Raw genomic sequence first — 16,131 nt, 5'->3', positions numbered from 1 at the left:
GATACTTTGCCCCTTGATGACCAGCGCACTTCTGTATGATGTAAAAGCATTCCATGGTCGCTGCCCATATCATTGCATGGTGTAGAAAATATACGAGAGTTCAGGGGCCTTGCTTTAACAAAGTTAACCATTTTCACTGTCGTGTCCAAAAAGTATTTCAAGCTGTCAGGCATTCCCTTGGCATCAAGAGCCTCTCGGTGGATGCTGCAGTGTACCCAAGTGGTGTCGGGAGCAACTGCTTGCACACGCGTTACCACTTGTGTCTCCCTGTCATGGATTTTGCAGATACCAACACATCTTGACCACCAAAGTCCATTTGATGTCACAAATCTGTTCAGTACTTTAAAAATATCCTCTCCTGATGTCATGGTTCTTCCTTAATTGACCCCCCCATAAACATAATGGACATATACCAGGAGCTGTGCCAGGCCCGCCACGTCTGTTGACCCATCCTGCAGTAAGGCATATAATTCACTGGCTTGTATGTGAAGCAGTAATTGTTTCAAAACATCTCCTGTCATGTCACTGATGCGTCATGAAACAGTGTTGTTTGATGAAGGCCTGGTCTGTATAGTTTTTTTTACCTTTTCCCCCAGCATTTTCCCAGTCATATCTGCAACAGCAGGAAGAATCAAGTCTTCCACAATAGTATGGGGCTTGCCTGTCCTAGCCACTCTGTAGCACACCATATAAGACGCTTCTAGCCCCTTCTTATTAATGTTATCTGTTGCTTTTATACATGTCTTACTACTCAAAAGTCATCTTATTTTTCAAATGGGCATGTTTTCTTTCTAAATGTCTGCACAAGAGTGAAGGTCTCATCAAGTTGTTAGATAGTACTTTTACACATATACAGTGCCTTGCGAAAGTATTCGGCCCCCTTGAACTTTGCGACCTTTTGCCACATTTCAGGCTTCAAACATAAAGATATAAAACTGTATTTTTTTGTGAAGAATCAACAACAAGTGGGACACAATCATGAAGTGGAACGACATTTATTGGATATTTCAAACTTTTTTAACAAATCAAAAACTGAAAAATTGGGCGTGCAAAATTATTCAGCCCCTTTACTTTCAGTGCAGCAAACTCTCTCCAGAAGTTCAGTGAGGATCTCTGAATGATCTAATGTTGACCTAAATGACTAATGATGATAAATACAATCCACCTGTGTGTAATCAAGTCTCCGTATGAATGCACCTGCACTGTGATAGTCTCAGAGGTCCGTTAAAAGCGCAGAGAGCATCATGAAGAACAAGGAACACACCAGGCAGGTCCGAGATACTGTTGTGAAGAAGTTTAAAGCCGGATTTGGATACAAAAAGATTTCCCAAGCTTTAAACATCCCAAGGAGCACAGTGCAAGCAATAATATTGAAATGGAAGGAGTATCAGACCACTGCAAATCTACCAAGACCTGGCCGTCCCTCTAAACTTTCAGCTCATACAAGGAGAAGACTGATCAGAGATGCAGCCAAGAGGCCCATGATCACTCTGGATGAACTGCAGAGATCTACAGCTGAGGTGGGAGACTCTGTCCATAGGACAACAATCAGTCGTATATTGCACAAATCTGGCCTTTATGAAAGAGTGGCAAGAAGAAAGCCATTTCTTAAAGATATCCATAAAAAGTGTTGTTTAAAGTTTGCCACAAGCCACCTGGGAGACACACCAAACATGTGGAATAAGGTGCTCTGGTCAGATGAAACCAAAATTGAACTTTTTGGCAACAATGCAAAACGTTATGTTTGGCGTAAAAGCAACACAGCTGAACCCACCATCCCCACTGTCAAACATGGTGGTGGCAGCATCATGGTTTGGGCCTGCTTTTCTTCAGCAGGGACAGGGAAGATGGTTAAAATTGATGGGAAGAGGGATGGAGCCAAATACAGGACCATTCTGGAAGAAAACCTGATGGAGTCTGCAAAAGACCTGAGACTGGGACGGAGATTTGTCTTCCAACAAGACAATGATCCAAAACATAAAGCAAAATCTACAATGGAATGGTTCAAAAATAAACATATCCAGATGTTAGAATGGCCAAGTCAAAGTCCAGACCTGAATCCAATCGAGAATCTGTGGAAAGAACTGAAAACTGCTGTTCACAAATGCTCTCCATCCAACCTCACTGAGCTCGAGCGGTTTTGCAAGGAGGAATGGGAAAAAATGTCAGTCTCTCGATGTGCAAAACTGATAGAGACATACCCCAAGCGACTTACAGCTGTAATCGCAGCAAAAGGTGGCGCTACAAAGTATTAACTTAAGGGGGCTGAATAATTTTGCACGCCCAATTTTTCAGTTTTTGATTTGTTAAAAAAGTTTGAAATATCCAATAAATGTCGTTCCACTTCATGATTGTGTCCCACTTGTTGTTGATTCTTCACAAAAAAATACAGTTTTATATCTTTATGTTTGAAACCTGAAATGTGGCAAAAGGTCGCAAAGTTCAAGGGGGCCGAATACTTTCGCAAGGCACTGTATGTATGTGTATTCATTTTCCGCCAAGACAGAACTGCCAAAGGGGGTGGAGTTGCAATCTACTGCAGAGACAGCCTGCAGAGTTCTGTCATGCTATCCAGGTCTGTTCCCAAACAGTTCGAGCTTCTACTTTTAAAAATCCACCTTTCCAGAAATAAATCTCTCACTATTGCCGCTTGTTATACAGACCCCCCTCAGCCCCCAGCTGCGCCCTGGACACCAAATGTGAATTAATTTCCCCTAATTTATCTTCAGAGTTAGTAATGTTAGGTGACCTAAACTGGAACATGCTTAACACGCCACAGGATGTTTTTATGCTGGTCAAGGGCAGTCAGGTCTGGAGTGAACCAAGGGCTATATCTGTTTCTGGTTCTACATTTTTCGAATGGGGCATGCTTATTTAAGATGGTGAGGAAAGCACTTTTAAAGAATAACCAGGCATCCTCTACTGACGGAATGAGGTCAACATCCTACAATGTGATTTTCTAGATTTTTTTTCTCATTTTGTCTGTCATAGTTGAAGTGTACTATGATGAAAATTACAGGCCTCTCTCATCTTTTTAAGTGGGAGAACTTGCACAATTGGTGGTTGACTAAATACTTTTTTGCCCCACTGTATGGGACTTTTCAGGGAAGTTAGGAACCAATATACACAGGCAGTTAGGAAAGCAAAGTCTAGCTTTTTCAAACATAAATTTACGTCTTGTAGCACAAACTCCAAAAGGTTCTGGGACACTGTAAAGTCCATGGAGAATAACAGCACCTCCTCCCAGCTGCCCACTGCACTGAGGCTAGGAAACACTGTCACCACCGATAAATCTACGATTATTGAGAATTTCAATAAGCATTTTTCTAAGGCTGGGCTTGCTTTCCACCTGGCTACCCATAACCCGGTCAACAGCTCTGCACCCCCCACAGCAACTGGCCCAAGCCTGCCCATTTCTCCTTCACCCAAATCCAGATAACTGATGTTCTGAAAGAGCTGCAAAATCTGGACCCCTACAAATCAGCTGGGTTAGACAATCTGGACGCTCTCTTTCTAAAATTATCCGCCCCAATTGTTGCAACCCCTATTAATAGCCTGTTCAACCTCTCTTTCGTATCGTCTGAGATCCCAAAAGATTGGTAAGCTGCTGCGGTCATCCCCCTCTTCAAAGGGGGAGACACGCTAGACCCAAACTGTTACAGACCTATATCTATCCTACCCTGCCTTTCTAAGGTCTGCAAAAGCCAAGTTAACAAACAGATCACCGACCATTTAGAATCCCACCGTACCTTCTCCGCTATGCAATCTGGTTTCCGAGCTGGTCATGGGTGCACCTCAGCCACGCTCAAGGTCCTAAACGATATCATAATCGCCATTGACAAAAGACAATATCCATTGACCTGGCCAAGGCTTTCGACACTGTCAATCACCACATTCTTATCGGCAGACTCAACAGCCTTGGTTTCTCAAATGACTGCCTCGCCTGATTCACCAACTACTTCTCAGACAGAGTTCAGTGTGTCAAATCGGAGGGCCTGTTGTACAGACCTCTGGCAGTCTCTATGGTGGTGCCATAGGGTTCAATTCTCGGGCCGACTCTTTTCTCTGTATACACCAATGATGTTGCTCTTGCGGCTGGTGAATCTCTGATCCACCTCTATGCAAACGACACCATTCGGTATACTTCTGGCCCTTCTTTGGACACTGTGTTAACTAACCTCCAGGTGAGCTTCAATGCCATACAACTCTCCTTCCGTGGCCTCCAACTGCTCTTAAATGCAAGTAAAACTAAATGCATGCTCTTCAACCGATCGCTGCCCGCATCTGCCCACCCGCCTAAAATCACTACTCTGAACAGATCTGACTTAGAATATGTGGACAACTACAAATACCTTGGTTTCTGGTTAGACTGTAAACTCTCCTTCCAGACTCATATTAAGCATCTCCAATCCAAAATTAAATCTAGAATCGGCTTCCTATTTCGCAACAAAGCATCCTTCACTCATGCTGCCAAACATACCCTGGTAAAACTGACTATTCTACTGATCCTTGACTTCGGCGATGTCATTTAAAAAATAGCCTCCAACACTCTACTCAGCAAATTGGATGCAGTCTATCACAGTGCCAACCGTTTCGTCACCAAAGCCCCATATACTACCCACCACTGCGACCTGTATGCTCTCGTTGGCTGGCCCTCGCTTCATATTCGTCGCCAAACCCACTGGCTCCAGGTCATCTGTAAGTCCTTGCTAGGTAAAGCCCCGCCTTATCTCAGCTCACTGGTTACCATAGCAACACCCACCCGTAGCACGCGCACCAGCAGGTATATTTCACTGGTCACCCCCAAAGCCAATTCCTCTTTTGGCCGCCTTTCCTTCCAGTTCTCTGCTGCCAATAACTGGAACAAATTGCAAAAATCACTGAAGCTGGAGACTCATATCTCCCTCACTATCTTTAAGCATCAGCCATCAGAGCAGCTTACAGATCATTGCACCTGTACGTAACCCATCTGTAAATAACTCATCCAACAACCTCATCCCCATATTGTTATTTATTTTATTTATATATATTGTTTTGCTCCTTTGCACCATAGTATCTCTACTTGCACATTCATCTTCTGCACATCTCACTCCAGTGTTTATTTACGAAATAGTAATTATTTCGCCACTAAGGCCTATTTATTGCCTTACCTCCCTAATTTTACTTAATTTGCACACACTGTATATAGACTTTTGCATTGTGTTATTGACTGTATGTTTGTTTATTCCATGTGTAACTGTGTTGTTGTTTGTGTCACACTGCTTTGCTTTTTATTGGCCAGGTCGCAGTTGTAAATGAGAACTTGTTCTCAACTGGCTTATCTGGTTGAATAAAAGTGAAATAAAAAAATACTGTATGTGGGAATGTCTTATGTCCGTTCTACATGTAGTGTTTGTACATGGAATATTCCTCAACTGCATATATCATAAATTGCTATTGTAAGCAGAAGTATTATGTTCAACAACTGACATTTTCAGAAATTATTTTGGCACATACTTTGGTGCTTACAATTCATTCTCTATTGTCATAGATTTGGTGGGCACTGTCATCTGTGATCTTTGTGATATGACTTTCTTAAGCAAGTACTGATGAAACTGTCACTTCATGTTTATTTTCTTAAAGTCTACAAACGCTCTACAGTCGTGGCCAAAAGTTTTGAGAATGACACAAATATTAATTTCCACAAAGTTTGCTGCTTCAGTGTCTTTAGATATTTTTGTCAGATGTTACTATGGAATACTGTATAATTACAAGCATTTCATACGTGTCAAAGGCTTTTATTGACAATTACATGAAGTGGATGCAAAGAGTCAATATTTGCAGTATTGACCCTTCTTTTTCAAGACCTCTGCAATCCGCCCTGGCATGCTGTCAAATACCATTCTTGCATAATCAATGCTTGGAGTTTGTCAGAATTTGTGAGGTTTTGTTTGTCCACCCGCCTCTTGAGGATTGACCACAAATTCTTAATGGGATTAAGGTCTGGGGAGTTTCCTGGCCATGGACCCAAAATATTGATGTTTTGTTCCCCGAGCCACTTAGTTATCACGTTTGCCTTATGGCAAGGTGCTCCATCATGCTGGAAAAGGCATTGTTCGTCACCAAACTGTTCCTGGATGGTTGGGAGAAGTTGCTCTCGGAGGATGTGTTGGTACCATTCTTTATTCATGGCTGTGTTCTTAGGCAAAATTGTGAGTGAGCCCACTCCCTTGGCTGAGAAGCAACCCCACACATGAATGGTCTCAGGATGCTTTACTGTTGGCATGACACAGGACTGATGGTAGCACTCACCTTGTCTTCTCCGGACAAGCTTTTTTCCGGATGCCCCAAACAATCGGAAAGGGGATTCATCAGAGAAAATGACAGTACCCCGGTCCTCAGCAGTCCAATCCCTGTACCTTTTGCAGAATATCAGTCTGTCCCTGATGTTTTTCCTGGAGAGAAGTGGCTTCTTTGCTGCCCTTCTTGACACCAGGACATCCTCCAAAAGTCTTTGCCTCACTGTGTGTGCAGATGCACTCACACCTACCTGCTGCCATTTCTGAGCAAGCTCTGTACTGGTGGTGCCCCGATCCCATAGCTGAATTAACTTTAGGAGACGGTCCTGGCGCTTGCTGGACTTTCTTGGGCACCCTGAAGCCTTCTTCACAACAATTGAACCACTCTCCTTGAAGTTCTTGATGATCCGATAAATGGTTGATTTAGGTTCAATCTTACTGGCAGCAATATCCTTGCCTGTGAAGCCCTTTATTTAACATGTTTATAATCTTTTGACAACAGTGACGGCATGTAAGACAATTTATGATATAACACAATGGATGGCTAATTCGTCATTCGTCATACTGCATTGATATTTGATATTATTTATAACGTGTTACGCTTTGTTTTGTTTTAGATTGAATGTTTTGCATGCCAACGGTGGTTCCATGTGCTGTGCCAAGGAAGGAAGACAAATGAGTTCAACAGAGTGAAGAACACAAACTGGAAGTGTAGTCTTTGTTGTTGAAAATGTATGCTATACCCCATCCACACTGAAGAGGCTCTGAAATGTACATCAACCAGGGATAAAGAGAAAGTTAACACTGTGAAATGTTTCATACTTAATTGAATTTAAGTGTCTGTTGACATGTTGGAAAAGATTAAAGGTCTACAATTGGTTTAATTTGTCAATATTACATTTTTATTAATTGATTTACTGGCCACCGTTACTGTGGTTACATGTTCAGTATATATATTGACCAGCAAACCCCCTGCAGCCTACCTCACTAGCTCATTCTCCATCTCTGCTTTGGACAATTAATAGCATGACTCGTACTTTGCCCTTTTCCTTTATGGTTGATATTAATGACGAAAGGAGATATTATCTGTCTCTCTCCTATTGTGTACCACTGTTAAATACTGTGGAAAAATAAAAAATATGGAAAATAAGTACTTAGAACTACCAATTATTGTCGATAAATATTTAAAAAAAGGGTAAACACAACACTGGACTGAACCCCCTAATGGTCAAACTAATAATAATGTACCACAATATATAAATACATGACTAGGTTATGCAATATGGGTGTATATCCACTGCATGCTTCTTAGGTGTGTAATTGACATGCCCAAGGAGCTATTGCAAATTTAAAATGATGTACAATGTACTTTACACTGCGTGATTTTACAGTACACAAACAAGAGTGTGCAATATAGAAGGGTAATCAGCGGACATTAGGTCACATGACCAAGGAGCAATTGAAATTCAAAATGTTGAAAAATTCATGTAAAACCATGCGAGATGAAAATAGACCAACGTGTGCAATGTGTAGGCCCACTGAGTGGATATTCTGAACCTTGATTGAAGTCACTAGGTCACATGACCAAGGAGCTATTGAAATTCTACATTTTGAAAAATTATTTTAAAATCTTGTGAGATGAAAATGGACAAACTTAAGGGTGTGCAATGTGTAGGTCAACTGAGTGGACATTCTGAAACTTGTTTGAAGTCACTAGGTCACATGACCAATGAGCTATTGAAATTTTACATTTGGAAAAATTCATTTAAAATCATGTGAGATGAAAATGGACAAACTAAAGGGTGTGCAATGTGTGTCTATGCCATCGGGTACAACCAGTTTTGAAAGTGTTAGGAGTAATAGTTAAAGAGCAACATTTTGATTTGTCACTATGTTGACAGTCCCTAACTGCTGTTGGTGGACGTAAGGGAACTACAGGCGAATATCCGTCGAATATCCAACCTGAAACTGCCTTTACCTCGGTCCTCTCCAGACATACCAACGCGATGATGTGCCACGATCACCGAAGTTTGCTGGCAAATGCACTAGCCCGGAGCACGACTAGGGGAGCGAATCACTGCCCCAGAATCAAGACATTGTGGAGAGGCTGAGCTCTGATTTTAAACCCGCCCTCCGGAGAGATCTCATTTCCCCCAAAACCTCCCATTTTTTCTCTCTCTCTTTCTGTCCCTCTCGTTCCTCTTGTTCTTTACCTCTTATTTCTCGTCTTTTGCTGTACCCCTCACTCACGAATCATGGATCTCACAATGAGATGTTTGTTTCTTCTATCCTGCTTTTGCATGATATCGGCGATCGATTTAGAAGCAATAGAAACAAGCTACTATGTGGAGCCCACTGCCACCTCAGATGTGATCGACTATAAGGATCCCTGTAAAGCTGGTAAGCTTTTGGAATGCTTTTTATCTAACATTTATGTGGACCTAAAACATGCCACGAAATGCTTTTATGTGTTTGGAAGTGAGGGATATTCATTTTGGAGATGACAGCGGGGAATCGAGTTTTAAAATATATATTTTTAAATGATTCTTTATTTTTTACATATTGTCATAGTTTTGCTGATTTACACATGATTGAGAATAGTAACATACTGTTGGCATAACTCATGGTGGAAAGATGGCACTCGTGGAAATAAACCGAGGACATCAATGTAATTTCTCAGGGTACATTTTTCAAAGCATGGAAAAAAAAGTTTGGAATTTTTACTGGAAGAACATAATGGAAAATGCTATTTGTTTTAAAGTTTCGCCATATCTTTATCTATAGTTAATAGTATATTTAATGTATAATCTGTCTGTGTAGTTGTCAAAAAATTTGCATTTTTAGAATAGCCTATTTAATCAAATGTATAGCCAAACTTGGAAGATTCATTTTGATAGCACTAAATCTTCACCCATTGAACTGTCGGTTGAAATTATTCAAATCCTTGCCGATGTTACTTTTACTTAAGCTATGCAAGCCTTGGTCGTGAAGAAAAACACTGCATTCTACTATGTTATTATGAGGCTCTTGTGTTCCCCAACTGGTTTTGTCATTGCGCAAAATGACGTGCATTTACTTCACCGGCTGTTCACGCGACCGCTGAAAACAAGCGGCTGGAGATTGGGGTGTTGTATGCTACATATGGGGTGTATTCATTACGCCGTTTCTATTGGAAAACATTTCACCATTTACTCCACGCGAGAAACGTTTTGCAACGAATCCGAGAATTTCTATTGGACAAATTCAGGTAGGTCCCTCCCGTTTTCGTTCCGTTTGGTTCTGTTTGGCTCATAGTGAATACACCCCTGATCTATTTCATCCTCATGTATGAATGATCTCCACTTCTGACCCCATCTAAAAACCATTAGACCCATATTGTATGTGTTCTTCTAATTATATGTTGGCTGTTATATGCAAGTTTCCTTGGACATTGCTCTCATCATCATGGGTCTTCTTCTCCCATAGCCAAGGTTGAATGGGTCTTTATTCATAATCCAGACAATAAGTGCAGCCTAATTAAACTAAATCAATACATTTGGTTTCTGTTGAAGTATCGGATTGCACCATCCCCTGTCTAGCTGATGTCTCCAAATATAAAGTCAACATTCATAACAGAATAGGCCTATATTTTGTATAGAAGAAGATATCCCAGTTGTCATCGCAATAAACACTGTGCTGTGAGTTCACTGTATCTCCTAGTGTCTTTGGGGAATTCTGAGAGATATTTTCCTCATCTGGGGAATACATTTGTTACAGATAGAGACATGGCTCCACTTAGAAATGACCCCTCTGGAAGTTCTCCCTGGTACTTAAATGTGTTGGTGCTTGTATGTGTCTCATTCTCGCTTGACAGCATCATGCAGGGGATGTGGGCTATTCCATGGTAAACAGAGTGATGCCACAAACAGCACAAACCATCATTATTTTACCAAACTTTGCATCTGCCCTGTTCTTCAGGTAAATGTGTTTTTGTAAAATGTTCCGCGGAAATTGTTAAAAGTAGTCCTCGTGCATAGAGTTGTATGGTTTGTTTAACTTTTCAATCAGTGGTTTTTGTTTTACATACATTTTAAAGAGTCGCAGCATCATTCTGTTACAGTGGAATTGACCATGTGTAAAGTCGTACTCTTCGTCACCTCCTCTTCCTCTCTCATCAGTCCAGTGGCCTGGATTATTTGTCCTATTTTTGTAATGAGAAGAAGCTGGGTTGAGCATGACATAGAAGACCATATACCAGCCACTCTAAATTGCTGCAGAGGCAGATTATAATTCAAGTGGCATGTTGCAGTACAGAATGCATCACACACACACTGCTCATATTTCATGTGGCTTGTTTATACTCCTCTTTTGCATAGTAAGGAGTGATATGTTTTTTTTTTTTTGGGGGGGGGGGGGGTTCAAGAGGTTGCTTCCTCTCCTCTACTCTCAACTCCCTACATAGATCTGTTTAGAGGAGCAACCCTTATGTAAATCATCAGTATCCGTCATTTCAGTGGTCAGGACAAATTGTTATATGTCACTTGTAAATAGTAGGATAACTGACGCATGACTAGGGTTGCAAAATTCAGTCGACTTTCAATAAATTCCCTGGTTTTCCCAAAATCACGGTTGGAGGTAACCAGGAATAAGCAGGAAAGCAGGAAATCCAGAATCTTCCAACCAGGATTTTTGGAAAGCCAGGGAATTTATTGAAAGCCCTACACATGACTCCAGGTAAAGAGCCCCCCAAAAGCAGGGTCAATCGATCAGTACAAGTGCTCCAAAGTGGTATTCCTAAATGTAAAAAATGATGTCTTCAAATAAGGATGATATGTTTTGGCTGGAATTGAGGATGCAACATGAACAAAGATGTAATTTGCAAGAATAACTCCCACCCACGTCAAGCCTCTGAGCCCCCTCTCCCCTCCTCAATCCCAGCTCTTTCCACCTGCTCCTTCAGCATGCTCTACATTTGTTAAATAATCCAAGGGATGGCTGATGTTGACCCGGATCCAACTTTTGTACTCTTTTTCCCAAAGATATGCTGCACCTATGATTCAGCCCTATTTCAACTCACTCAAACGTCTTCACTCAATGACTCGCTCACTGACTCACTCACTCACTAGTTTACTTGTTCATAATGCTAGAGCGCAAAAGGTGACAACCACTGTCAGCAATCAAAACTGCTGTTGTGTTCCTTCACTTACTTGGCCTCGTGCCTGTATAGATTTCTACTCTTATTTCCCCTTAAGGACACCATTGCATTGAGTCAATTTGATAGCTGTCTGCTGCTCAAGGTTAGCTTTAGATCAATACAATGGACAGAGTGTGCTTTCCAGCTGACAAGATTAAACGATAAATTAAACCAATCATTTAACTTTAGGTTCACTTGAGCAAAATATAATTTCTAACATTCATTAAAAATGTATATGGTGAAAAGCCATTTAAAGCTGATAGTTAAATGATGGAAAATGCCTTAGTTCACAGAGCTCCAACCTTGGTAGCATCCCTGAAACTAATTTAAGACTGTAAGAACCCATTGAGATTAGATCCACTCACTTGCTATATGAAAAATGGATGAGAGCAAGTCACGCTCAATGTCTTCTCTATTTAAATAATGATACATCTTCAAGAGAGCAGAAACTGAGTTGACATTTGATTATGGATTATAATGGGGTAGATTACTTAATCTACCAAGGAGCGTCTTGCAAGGGTTGAGTCTCCTGAATTTTAAATCGTATCCTAATTTGTATTCTGACATCAGTCTGCGGGCTTGCCCTGTGTTTGAGCTCCTCTACTCTAAGCATTACCAAGAGACATCTGCTGTGTAGCCTATAGGGAGGGAGAGGAGACCAGTCTCAAGCAACCCCCTGCCCTCACTTATGCAAGTGGTTTTCCGTCTCGCCCAGCCCCTCTCCTCTCCCCTCTGACTAGCTCTGGCAGTTCCCACAGACTGTAGGTCATTCACACCATGCCAGGGCAGAGCTGCTGGAAGGTGGAGGGCAGGCTGGGCAGACTGGCCACACCAGCGTAAGGTGAGTGCAGCCCATTCAGAGGGGCTTGGCAGCTTATCCCGGGGCTGTTTACTGGCCCTGAGAATTGCATGTGTGCCTATAACCCAAGCCTTTAATCATTCCCGCCTTTACTTGTGCATTTGGCTATGAGCTAGTCTCTGACTTGATAATAAACACAGGATTATGGGGTGATGAGGGATGGTTCGAAGGCAGGCAGCCGTCTGATGCCTTTTATCATCTGACAAGTTTAGTTTGATAATTCCCTGATTTTATTTCAGGTGTCCTCAGTTGTTGAGAGTATGACCCAGAGGGAGCTTGTTGCTTGAGGCCCTGTTCTCTTGCCAGACATGGAGAGCTCACATGTCTGGGTTCAAATCCTGGATCTTTATATAACTCACAATGCAAAATGTGATCCTAGCGTGTATAGGCATTCAAGAAACAGAGAGTGAAGTGTGAATGGTTATCCTCAAACAGATGTAGTTACTAGTGCGATTGACAGTAAGAACCAGATGTTTGTCATTGGAGGCGCCTCTTTGAGGGGTGATTCTATTAGTCAGCGAAAAAACAGTAGGAATGTCAGTATTGTTGTAGAAATGTTTTACTCATAGTATGGCTTGATAATGGTTGTTAAATGGTTTGTTGATTTACTTCTAAACTTTACCTCTCTATTTCATTATTTAGTTCATATTGCTCCTAGAAAGCCCATTATCATTACAAGGCAAATAGTTATCTAAAGGGTAAGCAGCCATGTATGGAAGATGAAATGTATACAAACCAGCCCACCCCACACACAATGTAGTTTACATCAACAGGTTTGCTCCTGTAGTTTTCAGGTGATTAGGGTGCCATAATGTGTGTGCATTTGTGGGGAGTGGGACAATTGATTTGTTGTCAGCGCTAAGAAATAACAAATGCCGTGGGAGTGCTCATTTAAATGACTCAAAGCACGCCCAATTAAGCAACAATAATGATGCTAAACAAGCAAAATGGGGACTTCTTTACAGTTCAGTCCCATTTGCCATTCAGTTTGACTATTCATTTGATCTTCATTACTGTTCAACTGGATATAGTATTGTTTTCCAAACCTGTAGTTTCTTAGAAGTCTCTCTTGATTTTGAACATTATTTTTTATTCATGGAATATTTTAAGAGGGTTTGAAGTCTATTTGTGACTCCAATGCATCTTTTAAGCATATCTCAGCTTGACTAATGAATTCAAGTCATATCTTAAGCAACTCTTCTCTAATCTCAGATCTGTACCTTATGTAGCTAGCTATGTAGCTAGCGCTCTTGACGAGCAATGCATTGCCAAGATGTGCATTGCCAAGATAACAGATGTAATGTGTTGCAATGGTTACATGATCATGGAACTCTATAATTCTGATTATTTAAAAATGTTATGGACATACAGTTTGGAAGTTATTGGAGAACACTGTCAGTCAACATTAAGGTTACATTTTAGACATGGATAAATATTGGGAAATTAGATCTAGCTAATGGGCCTGATGGAGTGTGAAATGTGTAAATTGAGACAGGCGTTTAAACGTGTGGCTCTCCAGCTGAAGCTGTCTTCATGGTGTCAATAATAGGACTCAGTGGGGTGGCAGTAACTCTGGCCTGATCTCTGCTGTGGTGCCTGATGAGACTTCTAGGCTTTTATTGGAGTGTTATCCCCCCTTGAATCTGGGGCTTTAGCTTGAGGCTTCTCCGGAACCTCTCTCCTAATTACACCTTAGTTATCTTTGAAATGAGTATACAAGTTGAGTTTGTACTCCTGCCTTGGGCTGAAATTGCAGTGTGAGGAAATGTCAAGATAAGCATTTGTTTAAGATTAACAGCTGGAGTTGTTTTTACAGGAAAGGGGCATAATATTTACAATACTCCCACTCCCACCAGCTCTTACTGGAGTTATAAGCTTTTCATAGATCGTAAGATGCTGTTGCCTCACTATTCATGATGCTTTCTTCGTTTTTTTCTCTCAGACATTTTAAAGATGAAGTATACTCGTTGTGCCTCCTGTTGCTGTATCTCCCTGTTGTCTCACTTTAGCCAGTATGTGTGGCGTCAGATAGGGTTTGCAGGCACAGAATGAAACCTGAAAAGTGATACCTGTACTGACATCAGATGGTAATCATCTTAACTCAATACAGTATTGGCTTCCATTGGAATTCAAATGCAAAGTTTGTTAAAGAACACATTCACTGTGAAAGGCGTCGCCATGTCATTGTAATGCATTTCAAGCACACGTCAGCTGTTTTTTTTCCCTCCTCCCCCTCATCTCAGGGTCTTCGATTGGGGAAAATGCCATTTTTCTTCAGGGAAACTGAGTCCTACAGATGTCTAAGCCTCACTTTGCCTGCACTGTGGCTCTACTGATCCAACTTTCCTTTGTGTGACAGTGGTGTTAATTTTTAGATGATGTAGCAGATGTGGTGCCCTGGAAGTCACACAGGGACAATTGCCGGTAAAGAGTGTCTGTCAGTCATGGTGTGTGTCTGACACTAAAGGAGGCCATGTCCTGGGAATTCCCTGAATCAAGTGGTGTTTAATTTGATAGAGATCTTGTGCGTACTCTTACAGGACACAGATTGATGGGGGTGGTCTGAGATTAAAGGGATTATGATGGTTAAGATTATCTAAAGATACATTCCTTCCAGCTATGGGGGAGGGGGCAGCCTGGTTACATAGACTAGACATAACATAGTAAACTTAAATCCGAGACACTGAAATTAGTGTGACATGTTAAATTTAGTATGGTTACATAAGTATGGTTACATGGTTACATAAGACAGAAGGTTACTTAATGGTGCACTATGCAGACATAGCTCTGCCATTTCCTGTTTGCTAAGATTCTAATACTTTGCCGAATTTCAGTTTGTGACAAAACAGAGAATCATTGTACGAAATATATTTTCAATTACCAAAAATATAGTATTTTCAGCTTTTTGATGCTGGTGTTAAAAATCGAAAGTCAAGGAAGCAAAAATGAAACTTAAGAACGGGAAGCATAGAATTGTCTCACAGAACAGATCTACTGCTTCTTAGACTTGCTTTCAATGAGAGTGACAGATCTATAACTCATACTTCTTTGTGAGTTACATATTGCAGCTTTAAATCAAAAAAGAAAGGAGGGTGGTTGGTCGGGGTGGATGGGTCAACATATAACGTGAACGTCTAGCAACCCAAACGTTGTGTGTTCGAATATCATCACGGACAACTTTTGAATTTTAGCTCGTTAGCAACTTTGCAATTACATAGTCCTTGGAATGTTAGCTAACCCTTCCTCTAACCCTAACCTTAACCTGACTCTTAACCCTAACCCTAACTAACGTTAGGGTTAACTAACTAACGCCTAGCTAACGTTAGCCACAACAAATTGGAATTCATAACATATCATACATATTGCAAATTCGTAACATATCATACATATTGCAAATTCGTAACATATCATACATATTGAAAATTCGTAACATATGTGAATTGTAATACGTAACATATCATACAAAATGGATAATCGACATCCACAAATTAATACATACCATACAAATTGTAACATGTATATCATACTAAATGGAGGGAGACAGATTAGCATTTACTATGTTAAGTCTACCCCTGAGTCCGGGCTGCAGCGGAGGGTCTAAGTGTAACACACACACAAAGTGCAATCAATCAAATGTTTCTTCAAAGGCCGTTTTTATCTTCACATTATGTCCACATGAAAACCATATTTTTCCCAGCCACCGAGCGTGTCGCACTGATGAAAAATGCCTGTTGTGTGTTTTCCTATCATAGATGTTTATGTTAGGACACTGAAAACCATATCATCTATCAACTGGAATGAAACTATTTATCAGAGCGGAA

At 41.0% G+C, this 16,131-nt stretch overlaps 1 protein-coding gene across 1 annotated transcript in view; it reads left to right on the top strand.

Moving 5' to 3' along the window:
• The first annotated feature begins 8,337 nt into the window (after positions 1–8,337).
• The window catches only part of bmp1a (bone morphogenetic protein 1a), a 50,359-nt gene continuing 42,565 nt past the window's right edge, over positions 8,338–16,131 (top strand). The window contains exon 1 of the mRNA XM_021621495.2: positions 8,338–8,678. Within this exon, the coding sequence (XP_021477170.2) occupies positions 8,534–8,678 (145 nt within the window). The 5' untranslated portion in view covers positions 8,338–8,533. The remainder of the gene's footprint in view (positions 8,679–16,131) is intronic.

This window comes from Oncorhynchus mykiss, chromosome 11 (assembly GCF_013265735.2).
Source record: "Oncorhynchus mykiss isolate Arlee chromosome 11, USDA_OmykA_1.1, whole genome shotgun sequence".
Lineage (NCBI taxonomy): Eukaryota > Metazoa > Chordata > Actinopteri > Salmoniformes > Salmonidae > Oncorhynchus > Oncorhynchus mykiss.
Note: the sequence above shows the minus strand (reverse complement) of the source record. Positions and strands in the feature narration are given on the sequence as shown.